Source organism: Chamaea fasciata, unplaced genomic scaffold (genome assembly GCF_029207755.1).
Source record: "Chamaea fasciata isolate MVZ Bird 193981 ecotype frontalis unplaced genomic scaffold, bChaFas1.0.hap1 SCAF_4, whole genome shotgun sequence".
Lineage (NCBI taxonomy): Eukaryota > Metazoa > Chordata > Aves > Passeriformes > Sylviidae > Chamaea > Chamaea fasciata.
In genome coordinates this window covers 78,843,252-78,868,492 of record NW_027094089.1, presented here as the reverse complement: position 1 = coordinate 78,868,492, position 25,241 = coordinate 78,843,252, and the positions used below count along the sequence as shown (strand labels likewise).

The window sequence follows — 25,241 nt, the reverse complement described above, 5'->3', positions numbered from 1 at the left end:
CAGCTTCATTCCATATGAACAGTTTGCTGAACCATTGGCTTCAGTCATGTAATAGATTTCAGCTTCCCTCCACACTGCAAACTAGTGCTTTAGACCCCAAAACTTCCCTGAGAATCTATTCCTCGGGTAAGTCCCAGCTGTCTTGTTAAGATACACTGATGACAAAGACTTGTACATTAATGGAGATAAAGCCTTTTTGTTGTTCATGTCACTTTATCCCACAGCATTGTCTGAAGGACTGAGCCTTTGATGACCACCCCTCTGTGACACGCAGGGTTTTAGCTTTGCCCTCACAGCAGGCAGGGGCACCACGCTGATTCTCACATTTCCTACACCAATACAAAAAGGGAAAACACTTTCTCCTAAGTCAACATCAAATGAAGAGTGCTTAACATCAGCTCCTGAAGGATGCAGCCATGGCACGGCTCCTGTGCTGCCTCCACAGCCCTTCCCAGGGGTCTGCATCCCACACACACCACCTCATCTTTCTCAGACACAGCACTAGCTCAGATGTAACCCAAACAATCCCACTCCCCCAAGGTGGAAAGTACCTACAAACATTTAAAAAGGTCGAGGCTTCACTTGCAGCTCCTTCCCATGTTACTCAGGTCTAAGAGCAGACGGAGCACGCTGTGCCAAGAGGTCAAAAAAATACCCTCCACACTGGGAAATGCAGTGTGCCTAATTTAACTACCTGTTTATTATGTGAAAATGACCACGTAAACCGAGCTGACACAAACCAAATGGGTGATGAAAATAACAGCACATTTCAAGGAGTGGAAACACAGATGGCTCGTCTGAGTGTGCAGGAAGTTACTAATCATCACTCTGTAATACCCCTTCCAGACAGAGCTGCCAGCTCTGCAGCCACAACTGCGACTTCTCCAGACCCATCCATCTAACCAAGAGCCAGCCAGGATGCCACTGCCTCCACTTCAGCTTGACAAGCAGGCTGAAGAGGAGGCAAAAAAACGAAAAAATGCAATGCTGGATGAATCATGCTGCATTTGCTGATGTGGAGCCTGTTACTAAAATGAAGAAAACAACTCAGATGCCAAGCTGGACACAGCAAATGAGGGAGCCACATAAGAAGAGTGATTTTTTTTTTTTCTTAAACTTAGAATAATGTAGGCAGACTAACATTAGCATCTGCATATCTGTGCTGTCATTAGAACAGGCAAGATCAGACACAAGGATTATCAAGGACAAGAAGACATCCAGAGGAAATGCTTCAGGCAATTAGACTGCAGTTAGAGGGGGCAGGTAACCAAAGAAGTCTTCAAGACGTAAAAACTCTGTTTTGCCTCTCTATCAGCCTCTGCTCTTCTGGAAGGGATGGATCCATCTCTCCCATGCTGCAGCTCTGGTCCTGCTCCCCTCCCGCAGCCATCCAAACATTCACATGGGAGCTGGGAGCAGCTTTTATTCCAGCCTATTCCCCACCATTTGGATATCTGAAAGAAGAAAAACCTCTGTTCTGTGACAAGTGTTCAAACCCATTTTGTTCCTATTTCAGCCAAAGAATCCAATCTCAAAGTACTGCAGGCACCCAGAGTGGAGCAATCAGTAATTTGAGTGTAAGGAGGAACAAAATGAAGCCAGTGGGGGCTTCATCTCTGGGCTGCTCCAGCGAGAGCCGGAACAGCTCAGATCGCCACGGAGTTTACAAGAGGCTCCTCTGGCACCTTCGCTAGCTCAGCAACTCCCCCAGCTCTTACCCTGTCCTCTCCCTAGGAACAAGGTAAGCCCAGGAGCCCCTGGGGAGCTGTGGCCCTGGCACAGGGCTCAGGAGCTGTCCTGCTGGCTTTGGGGCCACCTCAGCCCCCCTTGTTTGCAGCCCCCGGTGACACCACCACGCTCTGAAAGGGGCATTTCCCCACGCCGAGCTGCTCCCAAACCCTCCTCAGCCACTCCAGGCACAATGTCTGGGACTCCCCAAGGTTTTCCCGAGGTCAGGGAGGTGGCTGCCCGGACAGACACCCCTGAGACACCCCTCCCACCGTGTGCTAAATACAGGGGATGGAGCCCACTCACACTTCAGGCTCCAGACAACTCCCAGCAGCCTGGAAACTCAACTCAGTAATCCTCTATTCGAACTGTGCGCTACTCAAAATATCTGTGAGACACAGAATGTGCATCCCCAACATGCTGCATCCTAAAATATTTCCCAGTTTGAAGCAACATGGCAGTCTGCGTGACTTGGTGTCCAATTTGCAAACACACACACACACAGAGTGGAAAAGTAACATGGAATATTCTGGATTTCAGAAAGGAACTTATCAATGCAAGAGGCTCTTGTACTTCCCTGTCTATCAGCAGTAACAGAAACAAGAATCCATGAAATTCCTGAGCTGAGAACACAACAGGGATACTAAAAAACATTTTTAAACTACAGGAGGGAAATCACAGTTCTGGATCCCTGTCACAAACATGAGCAGAGCATGAAGCTGCAGCAGCCCAGCTGTGGCACGTGGTTCTGGCCAAGTGCTCTCATACTTTATTAACTGCTCCTGCTAAGTCTTCTGTACATGTTGTTTAGGAATGTTCTTTCCCTTCTTCCACAGGGAAGGTACTGGTTCCCTGCGACATCCTTGGGACACGTGGAGCTGCAGGGGAATTAAAGCTCTCCCTGTGTCACTCAGATGCAGTGCACAGGTTCTGCAAGCAGAGTGATCTGTGAGATCAGGAGAGACGGCACTCTACTCCCAGCAAGGATCTTCTTTAATTCTGCTTTTCCTGTTACATATTCTACAACTTTATATTCTCCTGAACACTTCACTATGTTTGGTTATTAGGGAGTTACATTTTATTTAGACTGGACTTTGACAGCAATCCTAAAACTGCTAAGCCTGTTGAATACTTAAGCAGTTACTTTTATGAATACAGCCTGTAAATATAGCTTTATTATGAAAATAATCATTTTATTATCAACTTACCTCTAGGATACAGCAATTAATAAAAAATTAAAACACTCATCAGGACAGCAGAAGATTTAATTTAAACTCTATTAATAAATTAATGAAGTGAAATTAAATACTACGCATTAAATTATGTTTATAATTCCACATATTTTCATGCTAGATTTTTCACTTTATGATACTGAAAGCAGATTATTAAAGCACAATGCACTGTGGCAACGTGGACTTATCTGCTTTTTCAAGTGTTTCTTCTGTAATTCCTACAAGCATCTCTGTCTGTCCCCAGCACACATTAATGGGGTTACAATACATCGGGCATTAGCCACGCTGCTCAGATCCCACGAGAACTAAAACACACACGCATTTCAAAGGAAGAAATGCCTCTTACAGGCCTCCCAGACAACAGTTCAGCTTCTCAGGTTGGGTTTGGTTTTTTTTTTTTTCCCCCTTGCTTTTACTAAAATAACACATTTAATGGAATTTCCTGTAAGGAAATTACAATTAATAAAGAACTAAATTACAAATCCATTAGATTTCAGTCACTGCAGCAGCAAAACAGAGTTTTCATGAACGCTCAAAAAAAAAAAAAAAAAAAAAAATCCAATAACGTAACCTCTGGTAAAGCCTGCAGGAGCCCTGAAGGACAAGGCAGTTAGATCAATATTAGTTTATTTTAACTGCTGTGCAGTATGAAGAGATGAGGCTGATCATCTGATGGATTTTATTACCTGTCGGAGAGATAAGCCCTGGTGATAAGAGGCCTGGAACTCCATGGGGCAGCAGCCGTGCATTTTCCTGGATGGCCACTCCCAGGGAACGCTTGGGGGGTCTTCCTGGGCGGGAGCTGGTGGGACAAGAGCAGAAATAAAAACAATGTTTTCCTCATGAAACATCTGCCTACCGCACACATCATCAAGTGTGTATAAAACACATGAACCACCAGTGATAAGAGGAAATAAATACTAGAAATTCTTGCCTAGGGGGAAAAAAAAAGAAGGAAAAATGGCTTTGATTAAACATGGAAGAACTGCATAGGTTTCAGGTGAGCCAGCAGTAAGGTTTTAAGGTTTTCCAATATGCAAGGCTTCCGTGACCTCACAGGTGCTTGGTGGAGAGGGGTTACAGCAGTGACTGCTCCAAAGTCCCTGCTGTGCACCTGAAACACAGAAAATTACGGGCTGTGATGCCTGAAGATGAGGAACTGAAATCCTGAATGCAACATCACCTCAAACCTTGCTCTGGACCATGGGAGGTGCCTGCCTCCTTCACAAGGGCAGCATTAACTTAATTCTGAGCTTTGCAACACTCACCACTTGCCTTCACAGACTGACTGATGGATTTAACTCTTACAGATTTAACCAAGTGTTAGCCCAACCTGCTAAAAACCTCTCCAGTTTATGAATTATGGCTGCAGATTTTAATCCAAAATGTTCAACAGAACCACCCACTTCATGGGGTGGTTCTGTTGAACTCCTGTTTTCAGCTATCACCTTCACCCCTCACATCAGTGTGTGTGCATGTCCCCATCCTCCACTGCCATCATAACACAGATTTACAGGCCAAAAAACCATTTGAACTGACTCTTCCTCAAGACATCTAATAAAAACGCAACCTCCTCATGTTTGGAAAAGTATTGCTGCTTCTCTTCGGTCATAACAGATTTTATTCTGTTGAATAATAGAACTTTTGACAACACAGAGTGAAACACTGTATAAAATAACTAAGCTGCAACAATGAATGAGGTTTGAATAGAAAGCATTTCCAAAATGACTTCTAGTTCACAAAGAAATTTAAGTTAAACTTCACTCTATCAAGTTACAGTGGCAAAGCCCTCCATCAAGGCACGACAAACTCTGCATTTAAATGAAGACAACTTCCAGCAGCACTCCACCGAGGCACCATTAACCTGTTCATTTTTCACAACGTGCTAGTGTTATTTTGTTTTACTGTACATCAAAGTAGCACAAAATCATTTTTTCTGGTTTATTATTTTATCTCTACAAAACCATTCCCCCCTCGTTTTAGCTTCGGGTTTGTCCATTCTGAATTTCATTTTATTCAGTGTTTTTTCCATTTTTCTTTTTGATGCTTCCAGTTGTTTATCATACTATGATGGCTGTGCAGTTAAGCTTGCTACAAGAACCACAGGGCTATAATAAAGCAAACCTAAAATAAGAGCATTTGATTTCCAGGGGAAGTTTGATGCACACGTGCATTCTCTATTAAAATCACCTGCTGAAATCATCCCCTGCACAACAAAATTGTCTAACAGACAGCATTAGGTTGATACGTGGGGGTTTTGAACAAACAGGAATCGTCATTCTTTTAAATTACAGGTGCCTGTAATCCACAGGCACGTGTAAGTGCTTAGTTGGCACTTACTGTCTCTGAACAAAACCCTACAAGCCAGCTGAAATTAGCAGCTTTCTCCAGTGGAAGAGCTCGACCAGCAAAACAAAACATTTTCTTCCCGAGCTCAAACACTAACAAATCTTTTGCAGGAAAATCCGTATGTTGGTATTAATCTAAGAAAAAACATTTTCAAAATGCAACAAACAGCTTTAGAAGATTTTACAAAGAGACATCTTAGTTGTGATTTGTGTTTTCAGAGGATGAGCAGGGGGGGCTGAGGAGTTTCAGCCCCGGTTCTGCAGCTTTTGGCCGGACAGAAGCTCACGTTGATGGCTCTGAGCACCACCCACGTCCCACAGGTTGAGCAGGGCACAGCCTAAGGTGTTCCCACAAGCAGATGGGACACCTGTACCTGAGCACTGACCCCCATGGAAAGCCCAATAGATGAAGGAAGAGAAGTGCACATCAAAAAGTTACTCCATTCCCTTTGAGGGCCCTGCTGGCTGTTACTTATATCCTCCCTTATACAGGGCAAGGGAAGTTCCACTGGGAAAACAAAGCACATCGAGTCTCTGGGATTGGGGTCCTTTTGGGGTGGGGACTGATGGACTGAAGGAAAAGAAGTGTCCTTCTACCCTACTGAAAGCTCTTTTAGTGAGTATTCCTGTAAATCCTTAACTCCTAGGGCCAGGATTCCGGGCTGACTTACACAGCTGTAACCATGATAATTTGAAGGGAATTGTTCCCAGCTGAAGCTGGTCAAACAAAACCTAAGTCCTTTGTCTCTAATTTAATCTTAGCTTTTAAATGAAAAACTGGATGCTGCTCACAGCTGACTGTGACACACCTGCAAGGACCCATTTGGGTCTGTAACGCCGAGTTCTGCAGTTCTCAGTGCCCTGAGTCTGCTTCCCAGCCAAGGACAGGAATCCCAGAGCCCCCAGCACTGCAGCAGACACCTCAGAATTCCAGCTGGATTCCCTGGATATTCCCAGAGACACGTCACCCAGGACGAATCAACATATTTAGCTTGGGAGGAACACCAGAACTCACAAAAAGTGATTTATCTGCGTCCAAACGCTTCCAGTTTGGGCCAGAAACAGATTTTCTGGCATTTCTGTTTAAACATGAAACCAGGAATTGCACAGAGAGGATACAAATGTTTGCCTAAAGTCTTGGGGTATTTTAGTAAGATATATGCACAAAGGACCAGCAGATTTAAGGTTTTTATGGGATTTACTTTCTGTGAATGTGCTGCTAGCACCACCAAGCCATAGAATGTCACTGCTCTGTGTCTCAACACTCCCCCCAGTATGCTCTCTTATTGTCCCACATGGTCTAGAAATCCACCAAATTTCACATTTACTATTTAAAACTTATGCAACCTCCACAATTCAGCCAAAATTGCTAATAAAAGCACTGAACAGTAAACCCAAGGCAAGCAGAATTATCATCTGGGGAGACTAAGACATAATTTTTGATTATGGAAGTATTAGCATATAAATGCTAATAGCATTAGCATATAAATATTAACTTTATTTAATATTATTGCTCATCTTTTGTCACCCTGCTCTTTTACTGCACTTTCTTTTTCCTTTCTCTCATTCAAGAGAGTTAAATATTCAAGAAGTGTCGAAAAATCTTCTCCTCATTGGAAACAAAGGAGGCATAAACAGGAGCAATCACCTTCCAACAATTTTAAATGCATTTCTTTGAGAGTCTAAAATCTCTACACAAATTTCGTACTTGCCATCAATAGATCTTTGTAAATGGAAAACTACTCAAATCTAAATTAGATATTAATTCAGTCAGAAACTTCTAGTTTATGGGTATCTTTTAAATACTTTTTAAAAAACAAAAATTACAGTTCCAAGTGAAGTCCATGGAGGTTAAATCAAAAGTGCAATATTGTTTCCCATGTATACCCTCAGAAACTTGGGGTTTTTTTACTAAATAAAATCTCTACTGATTAACATCCTATCGGCATTTCTCAAACCCAAAAACTCCTTGAGTCACTAGTTACTTGAAACTGAGGATGAACGGAGGCTTTGAGTTTTTACCTGCATTTGCTACACGGTTATAAAGTTATTCTTGCCATCCTCTCCACCCCACCCTCACAAAATCACTAACTCTTGAGAGAGAAAAATGAACTAATCTGAATGTTGCTCATTTTTTAAATTTTGGTTGAAATTAAATTTGTCAGAAAACAAATTACATTCTGAGCAGTGTATCTGACAGTTCAAGTTTATACAGTAAAATGGTGAGAAATTGTTCATTAATGTCTCTTCCTTATTTTTCACTCCTGTTGAAAGCTAATTTTATTATTTTTTTTCTCTCAAAGTTTTGTATATTCCCTTGCTATCACAAGGATTTTTAATTTGAATCAATACATGAAACAAGGTTTTGTTTTTGTGATTTTCTTAAAGTTACTGATCAGCTCCATCTTTTTATTAAATTCTATTTTATGCTCATTATAGACAACCATATTTCATAAAATCCGCGAATTCATCAATGCTTTGTAAAATGTAATTAATCAGTGGAAACATGCAGCACATCACTGCTGATGTATGATAGTGCTCTACTTTTGTGCTTTTAAATATAGGAGATTTACTAGAATCAGAAGAGCATTTGCATATTAATCAAGACAAATAAACATGTGGTGATTTAACTAGGAAACTGTTATTTGGATGACAATTTAATCAGCACAGGTTGAAAGGTCCATCACTGCAGCATCCTGTTTCTGCTAAAATATTGATTGCGCTACTGATTTCAGTAATGCCTTATTTTACAGGGCACAAATAACCATGTAATTACTCTTTAATTGAATGGTAATTGCTTGCTGGCAATTATTTGTTAAGTTTTGGAGTGTAATTACTAGGTTATTTCTGTTTTGTGAAATAAAATGTTATGTATTAATAGCCCAAAATATTTTCTGTATGAATGGTCTGCCAGAACTAGGAAAGTTAGTTACGATGGCAGGAGTTTGACAAATAACACTACAGCACTAAAACTATTATTTAAAGGATCAGATGAACCTTTGAATGCTTTCCCTTTACAAAATTAACATTAGATGTAACATTTGTAAGATAAATGGAGGAATACTGTACCACAGAAGCATGATTTCCTCTGGGGTCTAGTCCACCATTTAGCATAATTTATCCTGATGTTTTGCTTTTCATTCTCTGAGCTTCTTTAGAGGAACTGAAATAGCATCCTGCCCTCTGGAGAGCAAAGAATAAACCAAGTAGAAATATATTTCAACAGTACTTCATATTTCTGCAAGTGAAGTGGATTACCAGCAGCACATTATCTTAGCAGCCTATAAACTCTGTAGCCTTGGCAGCTCGCTAGATAACAAGGGAAAGCATTATGTTTTGCAGTGTCAATGAGATATGACACTTTCTGTGATATGTTTATTCCAAGCTGTGATAGATGAGGTACCCAATACTTTGATCGTTAAGATTTGAATTTTACTTCTACACTTCTTCATTTTTGTCATCAACTATTTATGAATTGGCAGGAGGCAGCCTCGCCAGGACTGCTGATTTTGGTTTTTCTTCAAAAGAGATCCAGTTAATAAATTAATTATTGATTTCATGGGGCTGGAGCTATTTGGTACAAAAATATGCTAGACCTGTGATTTAGGAAGCTCTCATATGTATCACAGATTTCTTCAACAGCAACATATTTTATTAGGCTTAAAGGAGAAATACTGAAGTACTGCATGACAAACTGTGTAAATTGCCCTGCTAATAGTGTATAATAGTAAATAAAAAAGAAAAACACAACAAAAATAATACTTAAAAAAGCTAAATAAAACACACATACACCCTCAATCTTAAGTTACTTTCCTGAAACCGGGACAAGAACCACAAATTAAAAATTTTCACCTCTTCAAAGATCATGAAATACCCCCTAGTGATTGTGAAAGGTACTTTTTGAAGCATTTACCAATAAATGCAACATCCCGATGACTTAAAATTCTTCCATTAACTTCAGATTTTTAGCTGCAGCAGGGACTTAAAATAATCTCCTCACTTTGGCATTTATTACAAGGTTTCAAAGATGCCAGTGGTAGTTAAACTCTGCTTGACCTTCCAATGTTTAAGGAGAGAAGCAAACCCTGACCCTGCAGCAACCTGATTCTGTCTCCTCTCGGCGCTGGCAAACTGATCACTTGTCTGGCCATGGCAGGACATCGGATCACCAGCCACATCAAAGGCAACAGGAGCCAATTCAGCAGCAGGGAAAAAGCCATCCGTGCAAAAGGGGGCAATTAACATTAATCATACATGAAGCTGTTGGATCAGGAGAACCTGGTGCCTATGGCAACGTTCGGGGCAGTGCCCACGCCAGCGCCAGGAAAGCCCAGGCACAGCTCACCTGCCAGGGGACGCAGGACATGTGCAGGAAAAAGGCTCTGACACTCCAAAACACCATCTCCCCACCTAATTACCCAGGGAATTTCAGACGGGAACATCCTCAGAGAAAACGTCGGTGGGAGTTTGTTCTAAAGCATCACAAATCTGAACTTTCTTTCTCATTCTGATTTGCGTTACTGCTAGAAAAAAACCCCACTCCTTAACAGCACTGAATTTCTCAGAGCTTGGGACTCCAGTGGAATATTTCAACTTTGTAACTTTACCTTTAAGAATGGAACATAGCACACTATCACAGTGTTCATCTGAAAAAAAACTCAATTAGTGAAAATCCAGCGCTTATTTAAAATTTTACTTGGGGTCCACAGTCAGAAAAATTGTCACTACAGTGGTTCTTACGTAACAAAGTTTAATTGCTTATTTCTGAAATCAGGCATTACAAAGTCTAAAACCAAAAAAAAAAGCTTTTTGGTTCGTTGAGATTTAAAACTTTAAATAACTCTTTAATTACTTATGAGTGTAGATGTAACAGCACCTCAGCATTCCTGGTTTTACTTTTTTCCTGTCAAATACGGCCACAGGAAAAAGGGGGATAACTCACCAACTTTCCGAATTAGGGAGATGCAGGCTGCAGACAAGCTGGAGGCTAATCATGTTCCACACTGCCACAGCTCTGAGGGTGTGGCAGTGAGGAAATTGGAAGTGTGACTCCAGCAGACGAAGGGATACACGCAGAAATTTAACAACGGCATGAAGTTAATATTTGTGGTAGTGGAGGTGCACTGGCACAGATGAAATACAGTGCACTCAGCTATGGATCACAGCCAGTGGGACAAAGTTCCTGCTGCTCTGTCTTCATTCCCACTGTTCCCCCTCTGCCTAGACCAAACCTTGCAGGTTGGAATCATGTCCAGGCTGGAATCATGCCACTAATGACACACCCAGACCACAAATTCCAATTGCAGATCTGTTCTGAAAACAATGCTCCCCCACGATGTCCAGCTACAGCAAATGTGGAAATGCCAGAGACATGGCCAGATTCATTCTGAGCCTTGCAAACCTCAGCTCAGCAGCTTGGATGGCTCTGCTTGGATTCTGGATCCAGTCAGAGCTGGGAACCACCGCAGATTATAGCTAATATTATTACCCAATTTGCATTCTGACTGGTTTTCTTTTTTTTTTTCTTCTTCTTTTTTTTTAAATCTCCTAAAGTATCTGACTCTTCAGCAGGTAGAACCGAACCACTGAAGAGGTTTTTAGGATTTTTCCACCTGTCTGTGAAAGCTCAGCACTGATGCGAGCAGATGACAAGGCAGGCACTGGGATCAGCACGGGAACAGCACAGCTCCATCCCAACAGCTGATGCTGGCCAAGGCACAGGCAAAACCACAGCACACACTCCAGCCCTGTGCAAAGATATGCCAGGACACTGGAGAGCTATAAATCTCCTTCCGTGCAAGTTAATTTAGCCCCATTTCTTTTTTTTTTTTTTTTTTTGTTAAGAATTACTTTATTTTCACACATACATCCACAAATATTTGCACAGAAACTTTCCAAGGAGGCACTCACCATCTATTACAAACACCCATGTCACGCGTCTGAATTGTATCAGACCCTTCCAAGCTTCATTTTTGACCTGCATCTGAATTCAAAGCCAATTCAGAGGAATGTATGACAATAAGTTTTTGAAATACTGCTGGTTTCTTTCCACTAAGCTGTGTCTCAGTAAGTCTCAACTCAATGGAAGTTGTAAAAAATGTGGCTGTTTAAGCCTATTATCTATGGACAGAAATCCAAGAGCAAGACCTGACGTATTTACAGCCCTGAGTATCACCTAACCCAGGGGAGCTGATAATAATTCCCTAACAGGAGTGCATTGTGCTGTGGTGGTACAGTGCTGTCAGAGCAATTTGCAGGCTGATGCAATGGGAAACTGCTCTCGCCTTAACTGCTCTTAATCTCTGCATTACAAGTTTTGGTGTTTTCACAGTCTTGGCAAAGGCCCTTCAAAGGCAAAAAAATTAAATTCATCCTTCGAAGAATAATAAATTAAAGAACTAGAAACACTCCTCTGCACCTATGTCCATGTTGAAAGGAGGAATTGTTCCCAGCAATCCAAAGGAGCCTCTATGATTAGGTGATTCTGTCCAGGAGTAAACATCTGAGGGCTGAACTCACTACACAAAAAATATCCCTCAGTTTGCTGGTGGTCCTGGACCAGTATGAAATTGGACAGGCAGTAATATAAGGATGCAGCTCCAATGCTTCACCTTTACCTTTCCAGATTTTTTTTGATTTTTGATTTTGTTGGTACTTCATTTGTTAGCTCCAGAGACAGACAAGTTGCTATTTCTACTGCAAACATACAGTAGGAGAAGGATTTTTCAAACAACAAAGCACAAGCCTTCAGGAAGGTGAGAAACTAAAAGGGCAGAAGGAAATTTTTGGCAAAATTCACATTAAATTTTGTCTATAAAACCTTCATGTTTTGAAAAGATGCTAATATGAATATATAAAACCACAGAGGTATTACCAGTTATAATTTAGAGATTTAACTTACAGGAACGTAGAAATTTTCCCTATTTTGTGGATGCATATGCACACAGAGAAACTCTACCTGATGGGAACTCCATAATAGCAGATAGTTGGAATGACTGTGAAAGCAAATCCCACTGAATTCTGATTCTGAATGTGGCCAGCCTCAGGGCTGACAGTGAGAGGTGCTTCAGCAAGGATCTGTAACTCTGTAACCTCAGCTGGGCACCAAAACCCTGGGATCATAAAGATCCCAGTTTATGGTATCTCATTCCTCTCCCCACTGGGTTTCATTCCCTCCCTTAAGAGATTACAGCATCACTCTTTCCCTTCTTGGTAATATTCCCTCTGCTCCAGCAGCCAGGTTTACCCTTTCCCCCCCAAGGTGGGGTAACAGAAACAGGGAATAATTATTTTCAGTTCATAATAAGCCTCAATTATTATTTGTCTTTCTATACTTTTCTGACCAAAAGCTTGTCTGCTTTTTCATGGGCAGCTACACCAAGGAACCCTTCTCACCACAGTCACAGATGACTTCCCACTGAGAAACACCATGTCATTTTACAAATGTGTCTCATATTCATATACAATTAGGAAAAACTGGAAGAAGCCAACTACAGAAAAAGCAGCTCAGACTACCCAAAAGCAGCACGAGTCATTCCCAAGTTCAGGGATTTCCTGAACCCAAGTGTGTCCTGGAGTAGATACAACGCTGAGCAGACAAGTCATACCTGCTGTTGATGTGTTTTAAAAAGACTTCCCTCCAGACCCAAGGGTTTGAATCACCCAAAAAGTCTGTAGTGTGACCTCCTAGCACCATCCACCTCTGGGCAAGCACAGGGACTGCCACAGAATCCCACTCACATGTCACACACACAACTCCTGCTCCTCACTCAAGAGGTTGTTTTAAAAGCGGCTGAAAAAGACTGAAAGAATTCAAGTGAAATAGCGTTTGTAACCAGATTTCCTGGAGATAAATGAAAGACATACGTTTCCACGGCGGCCAACCTACTAAATTTTGCAAGCATAAATATTTACCTAGGACTGGGAGGTGGGGAAATCAGGGAAAAAAACACCATCTAGACCCTTCAAAGTTTAAATACTGTAACACAGAGGTCATTATTTATAACTAGAAATAGAGAACATGCCTTTTCTATGTATATTTCTATCATGGTATTCATCCCTTCCATATGCATTCTATTATTACCATTCTTACACCAGAAAATAATTTCTGTGTCACTTGCTCACTGTATGCATTCATTTTCTTTAGGCTTTCTTGTGGTTATTGATTTCCTGCTTTGTTGAAGTGCTTTGTTTCTTTCGCAGCAGGCTATCCATTTTAAAACAGTTGTTCAACAAATAAAAAAAAAAAATCATTCTAAAATTAAATTAGTTTTATCTTCCTTTATTTTCATCTGAGTTAAATGCAAGTGACACACTTCCTCTAAAAATAAAAAGGAAATACTTAATGCCTCCCAGCACGCAAACAAGTAAATAAGTAAAAATTTTCTTTTCTAATAAGACTTATTTATTTTTATGATTGGAAACATGAAAGAAAAAGTGTAGCATAAATAAAGCCTCTTTTGTACTCTTATGTTGTAATCACTGCTGTGGCCAGTGGTTTAACGTCAACAAAGGAGGATTATCTGGTGCAAAGCCAAATCCATTTAAGTCCTATCTTGCTACCCTGAAAGTTGCTGAAAGAATCCTTTTTTCCCTTCTATGCAAGTGGGCTCATGCTCTAACATGACAAAGTCTGCTGTCCTCTCCCACCAGACCAGTACAAGATACTCAGATTTTACACAACAAGCAATACAACTACTATTTAATCCTCTGCAAAACCAAGGGAAACAGAGTTTTTGCAGAAGGTGACACCTGTGGCATGCGCAGCATCTTGTCTGGATGCCATTTGTTCCACAGGGGCAAATTCCAGAGTTCTGTGCTTCTTTGCTCCCTCAATCTGCCAATGCCCTTATTAAATAACTTGAGTGAACTGCAGGGAAAAAAAAAAAAAGTAAGGAAAGTAGGGAAGCAGACAGATACTCTGTGATATTATATTGTATTGTATTATATTATATTATATTGTATTGTATTATATTATATTATTTTTATCATATCATTTATTAAGGCAGATTTTTTTGTCATATTTCTTGCTAAAAGCATATTATCAAATGCCAATTACCAGGGTACCAGAAGCCCCTCTACATTTTCTATGTGCTGTTAACAGATCCTGGTTGAATGGCAGGAGTTTGCTGTTCTACATCATCTTCCTCACCACCACGTCTTTATTGAAAAACCTTGCCTACTACTGGTCAGGCATGGGAATTATTTCCAAAACCAATGGGCTTCATGTTCTTGATCCAGGTATTGAAGTGAAAATTGCAGAACACCTCCCATATTGAATGCATTATTCTATTTAGGGAGGGATACTTTCATGAAGGAAAATGTATCCGATCAGCAGATCCAGGATTCTTTGACACATTTAAATCAGGTAGAGATGTGGGAGCTCTTATTTCATGGCCAAATTAGCAGAAGGAGAAGGAAAGGCCAGCTGAAGACCCAGGTGTACCTTTGAGAGGGGGCAGGCATCATCTCAGACTGATTTTGTGACAGATCAAAAGCACTCAGAACTTTCTTTTCAGGCTACAGCCACGTGAGGAGGAGAGAAAAAACAATGATAAACACCTGAAAGGTGTAAAGCAATGACCTGCGCCCTCCCACACATCCGGGAACTCAGCAGATCTGGGAATTCTGCACACCTGGGAATGCTGCACATCCAAGAACACTGCACACCTTCTCATCTGTGTGCATCCAGCACTCGGTGTGAGCTCTGCAGGTAATTCAGGACTGAAGGAAACAAGCACCAGCTCTGGAAACTCAATACACTGCAGTGCAACACCAGAAGCTGCTGCCTATCTGTCCTATAGGAAAAAACAACTCATACTGGGAGCTAATCCTGCTCCCAGGGCCAGGAAGGCAGGATAGGGCCATGACCGAGATCGGGGCTGCGAATCCTCCCCCATCAGTGTCTGCCCTTTCCCGTCCCACTGACTGAAGGACCTGACTTCAAACTCACCGTGCTGGGTGAGGCTTAACTGACGGGAGAGAAAACAATGCTGCTTTATCATGGGGACATCCGATAATGGAACAAGTCAGTTCATTAAGATGAGTTTTTCTGTCAAGCACAGGTACACAAAAACCCAAACCCACTGACTGGAGGAAGAGCTTCCTATACCACATGCTCTGGATCCCTGGAAGATGAGGGATGACAGCCATCCCTGTTTGATATTTACCACCTTTTTCAGCATCAACAATCTTCAGACCTCAGTGGTGAGCACCAGAGCTGTGTCATTTACCCTTGCAGGAAATAAACAACAGCAATAGTAAAAATAACAACAATAACAATAATAATAATCTAATACACAGTGAATTCATCCCTAGAGTGCAAAGTATTTCCTAGAGATCAATGTCACTACAGACAGGGAAATACATATCTTACAAGGTGGAAAATCACCCTGAGCTGTAGGGAGATGTCATATTTTCACTTCAATAGTGAAAATCATATTTTCACTTCAATACCTGGATCAAGAACATTTGCCACTTAGTTGTGAAATCAAACTGATCGTATTTACACTATTTGTACCCTATCCCAGAGCTTGGATCCCTCACACAGTCCAAAACCATCTGCAAAGATGGTACTTTAGAAACATTTTCAGGACAAACTTCAGTGTCCAGAGATCACCCCCTCCTAATCTTATGCTTAGTAACTTGTGGTTCCGTTTATGATCACAGGAGGAAAAAAAAGAGCTTTATAAGCATACAGCCTAACTTTTTAAAGGAAATAGGCTTTGAAAACGTCTGCAGGATATAGGAAATGAAAAGAAAAAATGTTTTCATTCAGTTTCCTGTTTAGATGTATGAATAGACTTGACTTCAAATAGATGTGCCACACAGAAGTTTAGTTTATAAGGGTCAGATGGTAACAGTTTCTGTTTAATCCTAAATTTACATTAACTTACAGGAAAATTAATGATCTTAAACAGGCATCAAAGTGAGGCGGTTTTTTTCATTTCTCTAAGTTTGCTGGAGGAACAATTGTTTCCTTTATCTGTCTTCCAGAAAGTTGGTGATTGTGTTTAAGTTAAACTCTCGTTTAGCCTTCAGGCACGGCATATTATGAGTTGTTTTGCAATGAACATCAGCCCCTTACGAGTGCAAACTCTCTGACAGCTCTCTCAGATTCTTGAGCTTACTCGAGCATTTCACAGAACCACTTTTCACAACTGCACACATTATAATTTACACATTAAACCAGCAGGTTTTCACCTCAGGTCTGTTGCCAAGAATAATCCTTCAAAACTCTTTTATCTTTTTGTAAGAACGTAATTATGAATGTGCAATTAACAGCCAAAGAAAGGTCTTAAGAAAACTCTTAGAGCAATATTGCCTGTTTTAATGCCTCAGCCAGATGGTGGTTTAAAGAAAGCAATTTAAAGAAAATAAATAAAAAAGTCACATTTTTCAGTCGGCAACGATATGTCAAGTGTAAAATTTGAGATATTAAAGCCACAGTGCTATGGGTCTGTCTAATCACCAGAAGTGCTCTTAATTCTTTTGTTTTGCTGCTGGACAGACCAAGCAGTTGTAAACATCATTACTGATATGCATCAGTACAAAAGCACAGGGACCAGAGGCAAAAAGAATTATTTGTTGCATTTTTTTTCCGTGAACAGAGCCCATCCAGTGACTGATTTTCCCCAAGGATGAATAATATGCTCATTTTTGTCTTTTGTTACAACTTGAATTTGTATGGTCTAATCCTGAAGTCTTTTCCTCTAAAAATACAGGTGCTTCCCTTTTATTAATTTAACATGAGTACTGGGTAATTGTTGACATTCTCAAGTTGGAATAATCACCTTGGACTAAGTGAGTGACAGAAATTCCAGCTCAGCCTTATTCCAGATAACACTCAGATATTTTTTTAAAGCTGTAGAGAAATGACAGTAGAAGACTCTCCCATTTGAAAACAAGCCAGCTGCATTATTTTACAGCCAGGCCACAGTGCCATAAAATATCTGCTTGGAACTAATTAACTTAGGAGAATTATCAAATACATCACACAGTAAACTGACTGATTTGACAATAAATTCAACTGCTTAACTTAATTCTACAGTGATGGACATCTGGCCTGCTCTTGTTCAGACAATTCAATATGTAACACTATTAACAATTTCTTTCATTTTGGATAAACATTTCTTACCTTGAAATTTGAGAGCTTCAGAGTGGCGGGGTTTTTTTAAAAAAACTCAGGAGAGAAATTTCCTCAGTGGTTTTAGATGAAGGGAATATTTTGGCATTATCAGAGATATGGAACACAAAATCAGACTTGCACTATTTCAAGACATGGATAAAGACAGATGAATATGAACAAATGAAATGGAACAAAGCCTTTAACTGTACCCCATGTGCCACATCATATTGCAGAGCATGTTGGAATACAGGGAATTTTTGTAGGGCAGGGTCTGGAACACAGTCACAACCTGTCGGCCCCCGACACTTCTGAGGGTTGTTATCACTTCCTTGCACAATAATCCCACAGCATTTATTGCTCAGCATTATTTGGGTAATCCTTAAAGCCCAAAGTAAAGACACTTAAATAGCTACAACCAGAAACTTTACCTAGCACTGCACTGAAATGAAGGGGCAACTTCAGTTCTGTATCAACAATACACTGAAACAGTCCCACTACCTCAGTGCAAAATTTCCAGCTGCTGAAGTAATTGTTTCTAAGGAGTATTTTTAACTAATAATTTTCCCTTTCACTAAAAACAAAAGTCAAAACTTGAGTTAAAGCAACGCAGTTAGTTTCCAGGTCAATGACTTGTTTTCCCTTAATTTTAAAAATAGCTTTTAGTGAAAAAAAACACTTTGAAGGAGCAAAGATAAGGAAGCATGAAAATCTGTTCTGTGTTCATTTCCAGTCTAGGTAGGTCCAGTAATTACTGACCTGGAGAAATAACTTCTGCTTCTGATAAATACTTAAACAACCATAAAAAGAATGATCTCAGGCTGCTGGCAGCACAGGGTGGTGTTGCCATTAGGCAGAATAAAATCTTTCTAGAAAGGGAGTTGCAGATTTAATTGATATATGGGGGAGAATGAAGATGCAGTACATTTAGACCTAATTTAATGGGAAAAATCAACTAACAGAGTGCCTTAGTCTAATAGAAGATGAGTATGAATGTGAGCACTCACGGACTGAAACAGCAAATTATGGTATGGAGAGGAGCTACCTTGAAAAATCAGTAATAAAGTTGCTTGGCTTTAACTCTAATATCTTTAGAAACATTTAGAAAAGAAAGCAGGGAAGTTTAAAACAGCACAAAGAAGAGACTGAATCGACAGGAGAGGGGAAAGATTACAAAACCCTTCAGTGAGATCCAAGTGAATAAAAGCAGCTTAAAAATTAATTCAATTTTTTCAAAAAGCAAAATTAATGAAGTGTGAACAATGACGAAAATTTAGCCCTCCAAAAGAGAGGCAACATCTGCAACGTTAATATGCTGAGAGACATTTAGGTGTCATGAAAGACTGCAAATTAGGCAGATGTGATAAAACAAGGAAAATATCCAACTTTTTGCTGGGCTGCAGCCTGGAAGCATCATGTCAGGAAAAGCAGAAATTGCCCAAACTCATCTGCTCCTGCATGGCCGTACCTGGAACTGCACATGGATTCCTAAACCACCTAATTACAAGGAAGATATTCCCAAGATAGAGGGAATTGAAAGCACTGCAGTCAGAATGATTAAGTTGTAAGAATGGGCTGATCTCAAATGAAATATTAAGATCCACATCACTGTATTCTGCGTGGCAAACAGCAGATGTGAAAGAAATGCCCAACATAAAACACATCTAAGCAGACAGACCTTGGCATATACAGCAAAACCAGCACAACTTTTTCACTGAAATGGCACCACAGAGAACAACTACTTTTGAATTTGAAATGGTAAAAAGGCACAGAATTCCTCAGTCCCTGTGGATCACCCGTGGGGCAGAGCTTGGACAGCCAAATAACCACTTAAGATTTCACTGCCCTGGTTACACAGCTTTGAAACCCAGCGGCCTTAGCAGAGATTTCCCCACTCCACACTTCAGTATTCGGGATTATTTCCCAACATCCAGGCAGGTATTTCAGATTTCAGGCACAGGATAGAGCTTTGTGCAGGGACATCATGCGGTGTGACACCTTGGCTCCCACCCTGCGCACCACGATGCTGAAGCACTTTCAGTTTTCTCCTCCAGCACTGCTCACTGCTGCTTCCCAGCTTTAATTACACAGCTTTTCCTTAAGCAAATATTAACGACTGAACAAATTCCTCAGCTAACTGGAAAGGTGATTTTCCAGTGATACTTAAAAGAGCCCAGTTATTCCAAAGCATAATTCTACCATGACTAATTGACATTAGAAGAAGTGCAAAGTACATAGCTCGATTCTTTTTCAAATACAACAGAAGACATTTCTTTTCAAACCACACAAGATCTGTCTGGGTTGAAATTCTGCTTAGGCTGCAGTGGTCAGACCTCAAAGGAAAATGTAAAAAACATTTTTTCAGTAATTCCTTGTAGGCCCGATTTTTGTTCCATGAAACCTCAAAGTTTGGTGCCTGGTAAGCATGTTCTCGCTCTTTATTTACTCATTGATTTTCATTATCATTGGATGTAGATTACTGAATGTTTTTCCTGGGAAAAACAAAACTAAAATAATGAAGCTTTAAATTTTTTTTCCAATTTTCATTTCTTAAAAATGCTTTCTTAATGAAGTAACATGGATTTCCTCTTTAATACTGCAGTGTTCATTTTTAACTTTCGAACAGTGATAACAGTGATTCTGCACAGTGTAAAAATTATTAGGAATTACTCAAATTTAAATTTCTTAATAACTCTGTATTTCCAAGTCAGTTCAAAACAGATCGGGTGCAGTCACACACTTCAAAGAGCACTTCCCTCCTGTTATGGACAATTTCTGCTATCCCTGTGAATCCCTTGGCATCAATTCTAACTTTCCAGCCAAAAAATGCACAGTCAATGACTTAAGTGCATTAAAGTCCAGAAAACCTCTGCCATCTATTATTAGCATTTGTATTTTCAGTAAAGACCTTCAGAGCTGTCACATTTCCCCAGAGTCTAAAATTCATATTAATTGTCTGGATTCAACTGCAGATTTCCCAAAGCAGGATTCCCTTCCCCAAACTGCTTCCAAACTTAAAACTGGGAAAAATTAAAAACAAGAGAATCAACATGAAGTTGCTCAGAAAAAAATGCAGTGGCCTGTTCTATTTCCTACATTTGAATTTTACCTTGATACTTAACAATTCTATATTTGCATATTTAAATTTCCCATCAGCAGCCTTTATGTGTTTTAGAGTTATTTTTAACGTGACTTTTTCAATCTCTTGATTTAAAAGAGCTCCTGATCATGAGCAACATAAAATAAAAAATGCTCAGAAATAAATGGCATTCACTGCCATGTTTTTATCTATACACCAACTTTTATTGGAATTTTAAAGTTTTAAAGGCTGCAGTTTTAAATGCAGCCATAATGACAGGAAACATTCATTTAATAGCAACGGGTCAACATAATTAAAAAAGGCAGTAATAAGATATTTAGTAAACATTACGCATCAGTGCCCAAATGAAGATTTAAAGATGTACAGAAAAGACTCTGCCTCTATATATTCCCACAGATCCGTCCATGTCAGGGAGATACTGTGAAACATAAAAGGCCCACATGGGTGCAAAAAAGTGGTCACCTATAGAAAAGTTCTGCCTACAAAAAAACCCCAGCAGAAACATATTAAAAAAGGCTTAGACTTAGATATTGCCCCACTCAAAGAGAATATTTCTCGAACTCCGAGTGCACTTCTGGTCCCCATTCGGGTGATGGGTTTTCCTATGCATTTTTTTTGTTGTTGCTCTTTGACCCAGAACTGTCTCCTTGCTGAACCTCAGAACCTCCCCCTGGTGTATCCACCCTACAACCCCACTTCAGGAAATTCTTAGTCCATGCTCTCCACAGTAACAAAGCACCGCATATCTCAAGATTTTATTTACTTTTTGGCATTGAAAAATACTGCTATGACAGCAACTCTAAGTTTGTTCTTTCATGGGCTATTCATGGTTTTTGCAACAGCCAATACTTTGAATGGGGAGCAGCAATCCTGATAACCAACCACGCTCCCAGCCACCAGCACGGGCACAGGAACCTGGCAGGAACAGCTCACCAGGGCTGTGGTTAAGGGCTTGCACCAAAAAAAAACCCTAAAAAAGACAGCCTAATTTGTCTGTTGTATTCACCAGAGTGGCCTATTTTGCAACTGTATCAGGAGCAAACACTTATGATAGATTAAAAATGAAACTGCTTGCAACCAAAAACCTGTGAAATGCAAGGTTCAAAATCCATTTCCTTCCACATTTACATTTTAAACCAACATTTACCCCAACTGCTGAATATTTCCCAATGATATGCCTCTAGAATATCCTCCAAAGTCTCTGCTCTTGGCCTCACATCCACCAAATCCATCCTACAGCCTCAAGTCTGTTCTCCCACCACTGGGAAATTTCTCATCCCTGCTGCTCTCCCTGGGCCAGTATTGTGGTATCAAATACATATAGAAAGTAAAGAATGACCCAGAACATAGGAAGAAATGAAGCTCCTGACCCTTCCTCTCACTGCTTCTCCCTGGATAGAAAAGAGTCAGCTCCGACACCTTCACACCATCCCGAAGGTTCACCAAGATGAGAGCTGATGGAAAATGGGAGATCTTTGCTCTGCCCCTGAAAAAGGAGCAAGGACCTGCACAGAGGCTGGGGCAGGTGACAACTCAAACACCCCAAAGAGAGAGCTGGAACTTCACTGCAGAGGTCCAGCTCAGAGGGTGTGAGCAGGGGGGGAGATACAAATGGAAGTAACTACAGAAATAATACAGAAAGGGTATCCTGGAATGGTTTGGGTTAGAAGGGACCTTCAAACACCATCCAGTCCAACCCCCGGCAGAGAGCAGGGACACCTTCCACTGGATCAGGTCACTCCAAGCCCCACCAAAACTGGCCTTGAATCTTCTCAGGAATGTGGCATTTATCATCTCTCTGGGCAACCTGTGCCAGTGTTTCCTCACCCTCATTAACAACTTCCTGGTTTAAATGAAAGGTTATCATGAAGGGGTAACATAGCTCCTTTTTTTTTTTTTCCCCTCTATATAGAATTGCAGAATCATTTTGATAGAAAAGACCTTGAAGACCATCAAGTCCAAGTGTTCACCCAGCACTGCCAAGGCCACCATTAACTGATTGAGATGGAAAAAGTATTTTGCTAAGCTTAACTGCACCTTCCTAAAAAGAATTTTAAGACTATGATGCAATCCAGGTCTAACTATGACTTTTATATATACTTAAATTCCAAGCAGAAATATCTTCTTGCCTTCTTACCTCTCCTTCCCATCACATCGGTTTTGATTCTTCCAGACTGATGAGCCCTGTCCAGCAAAACACCAAAATATGCACTTGGCCAACATTCCCCATGGTTCTGCTGACCCAGCTTGTTCCAACTTCAACCACTGCTCCTGGCATCTGCTGGTTTCAGGGCAGGACAACCTGCTCCTTCTGATGCCTTAAGTTTCAGCTTTCATGTTTTGCAGATTCTGTGCTGCCCAGGCGTGAAGTTCTGAGCCTCATATTAAGTGCTAGTGAGCTCTCTGCACAGAGCAGGGAGACAAAACAAATCCTTTTCCTGCTGCACACCAAGGACAAATTTCAGACCCAAAAGCACAGACAAGGGTGGCTGAAGGGAGGAACAAGAAGGATGGGACCTCACAACCTGGAGCTGGAATTGGACAATTAAACCCCAGGATGAAAATGGATCCAAATTTATAGAAGTGTGAGAGCTCATGACCATTTGCTCATTTTCTGACCATTTTGTGACCATTTTGGGTCTACCTTGGGTGCAGCCCTGGTCAGGCTCTTGTCCTGCCCAAGGTGGATCCTGGAGGCCTTTCAATAAATACCTACTTTATTCTCTAGCTCTGTCCAGTCTCTGTTTCAGGTCCCAGCCTTCCCAAGGCATCACTTCCAGGAGCCAGGGAAATAGACACCCACTATTTATACTCTGGTACCTCTAGTGCTCTGCCCATGCAGATAATCTCCTGCAGCTGCCACAGACTAGCTGAGGCAGCCAAGCTGTATTTAGCTCTCACTACCCTAGCAGAAACAATCAACTCATCACATTTGAGGAAACAACTACAGCAACAGTAACTATTAAAATTAAAACCACTAAAATGCAAACACTTTTTTTCAGAAGTATAAGGTACTTCCTGAATGTGAAACATTGATCATATACAGCAGCTGTAACTTGGATGCTTAGCCATTTTAAACATAAAGGAACAAGTGAACCAGGAGCACTGAGTATTTAAGCTCAAACAAGTGTCATGGTAGTTAAATATTATTATTATTATTATTATTATTATTACTATTATTATCATAGGACTTATCTAATAGTCCCTGAAATACACACACCCGAGACATATATATGAGACTTCTGTTCAACGGTTATTAGAAAACACAATAAGCAAAATATTTAAAATTTGGATTTTTGTCCCCTCCTAAACTCTCATAATGACAAGCTGCCAAAAAAACTGAGTAAGTCAGGGTGCCTTTGAAGATATTTAATTAAAATCTAATCCCACATTCTTAAGGGTTCACATAAATTAAGCTGTCATTCAGGAGATTTATGCATTCCCATTTGCATATTGCATACAATTCATCAATTACCGGTGTTTGAAGGCAGCGCCATTCCCGGGGAGCACCGCTGCCAACAGCGCCGCGGGCCTGGGGACGGCCACTTCCATATGGCTGATCCTCTTCTGCCTCACGGGCCACCCCCAGCCCCTCACACGCCTCCCCTCGGCGGGATGGATCCCGCACGGCTCAGTCTGTCAGCTGGAGACCAACATCTGAGGAGTCCTGGAGCAACCCAGCCAGAGACAACATTTTCCTGTGCCATGGAATGCTCCTAAGCCTCCTGGCTCTGCTGGAGGCAGCCAGGCCCCTCTCTCCTGCATTTTCTCAAACAAAATCACAGAACCACACAATCACATTTATTTAGGTCCGTCAAGTCCGACAGTTCTGCCAGCGCTGCCACGGCCACTGATGCTTTGAGTTTCATCTTTCATGTTTTTCAGGTTCTGCGCTGCCCAGGGGTGCAGTTCTGAGCTCACAGTGTCACTCAGCTCTGCACAGAGCAGGGACACAAAACAAATCCTTTTCCTGATGGACACCAAGGACAACTTTCAGACCTAAAAGCACAAACAAGGGTGGGCCGAAGGGAGAAATGAGAAGGATGGGACCTCACATCCTGAAGTTGTAATGGAACAGTTAAACCCCAATATGCAAATGGACCAAAACTTACAAAAGTGTGAGACCTCGTGACTGTTTGTCCACTTTGTGACCATCCTAAGTCCACCCAAGTTGTAGCCCTGGCCAGGCTCTTGTCCTGCCCAAGGTGGATCCTGGAGGCCTTTCAATAAATACCAACTTTATTCACCAGTTCTGTCCAGTCTCTGTTTCAGGTCAGCCTTCCCAAGGCTACACTAACACCACTAACCCATGTCCCCAAGTGCCACATCCACACAGCTTTTAAACCCCTCCAGGGATGTCTTCTGCTTGGTGATTACTAGTAAGTAATAAATATTGCCTGGAGTAATTTCTGGCTTCTTCACTGCTCACAAGACTCTTTTTGTAGCATTAAGGGCCACGTTAAGTTAGAACAAAATATTTCCTGTAGCTGTTCAAAAATATTTATCAGAGTTCATACATTTTTGAATGTATTCTGACCTAGGAAATTTGCCCAGTAATTTTCCAGCATTTTTAAACATACTTATATAAGCACATCTCATATACACATGGGGAACATTTCCTTTTAAGAGCATCATTACCTGAAGAACTTCATAATTGCTTTATACTCCAGAATTTGTGTGCGCCGCTCCAGCAGCGGAGCAGAGCTGGC

General features: G+C 40.9%; 1 protein-coding gene across 3 annotated transcripts in view; it reads right to left on the bottom strand.

Moving 5' to 3' along the window:
* DACH2 (dachshund family transcription factor 2) overlaps positions 1 to 25,241 on the bottom strand; it is a 245,583-nt gene that overhangs the window by 120,830 nt on the left and 99,512 nt on the right. For all 3 annotated transcript variants that reach the window (XM_066182190.1, XM_066182189.1, XM_066182188.1), the window contains exon 2: positions 3,647 to 3,762. In XM_066182190.1, coding sequence (XP_066038287.1) covers positions 3,647 to 3,762 — 116 coding nt within the window. The remainder of the gene's footprint in view (positions 1 to 3,646; positions 3,763 to 25,241) is intronic.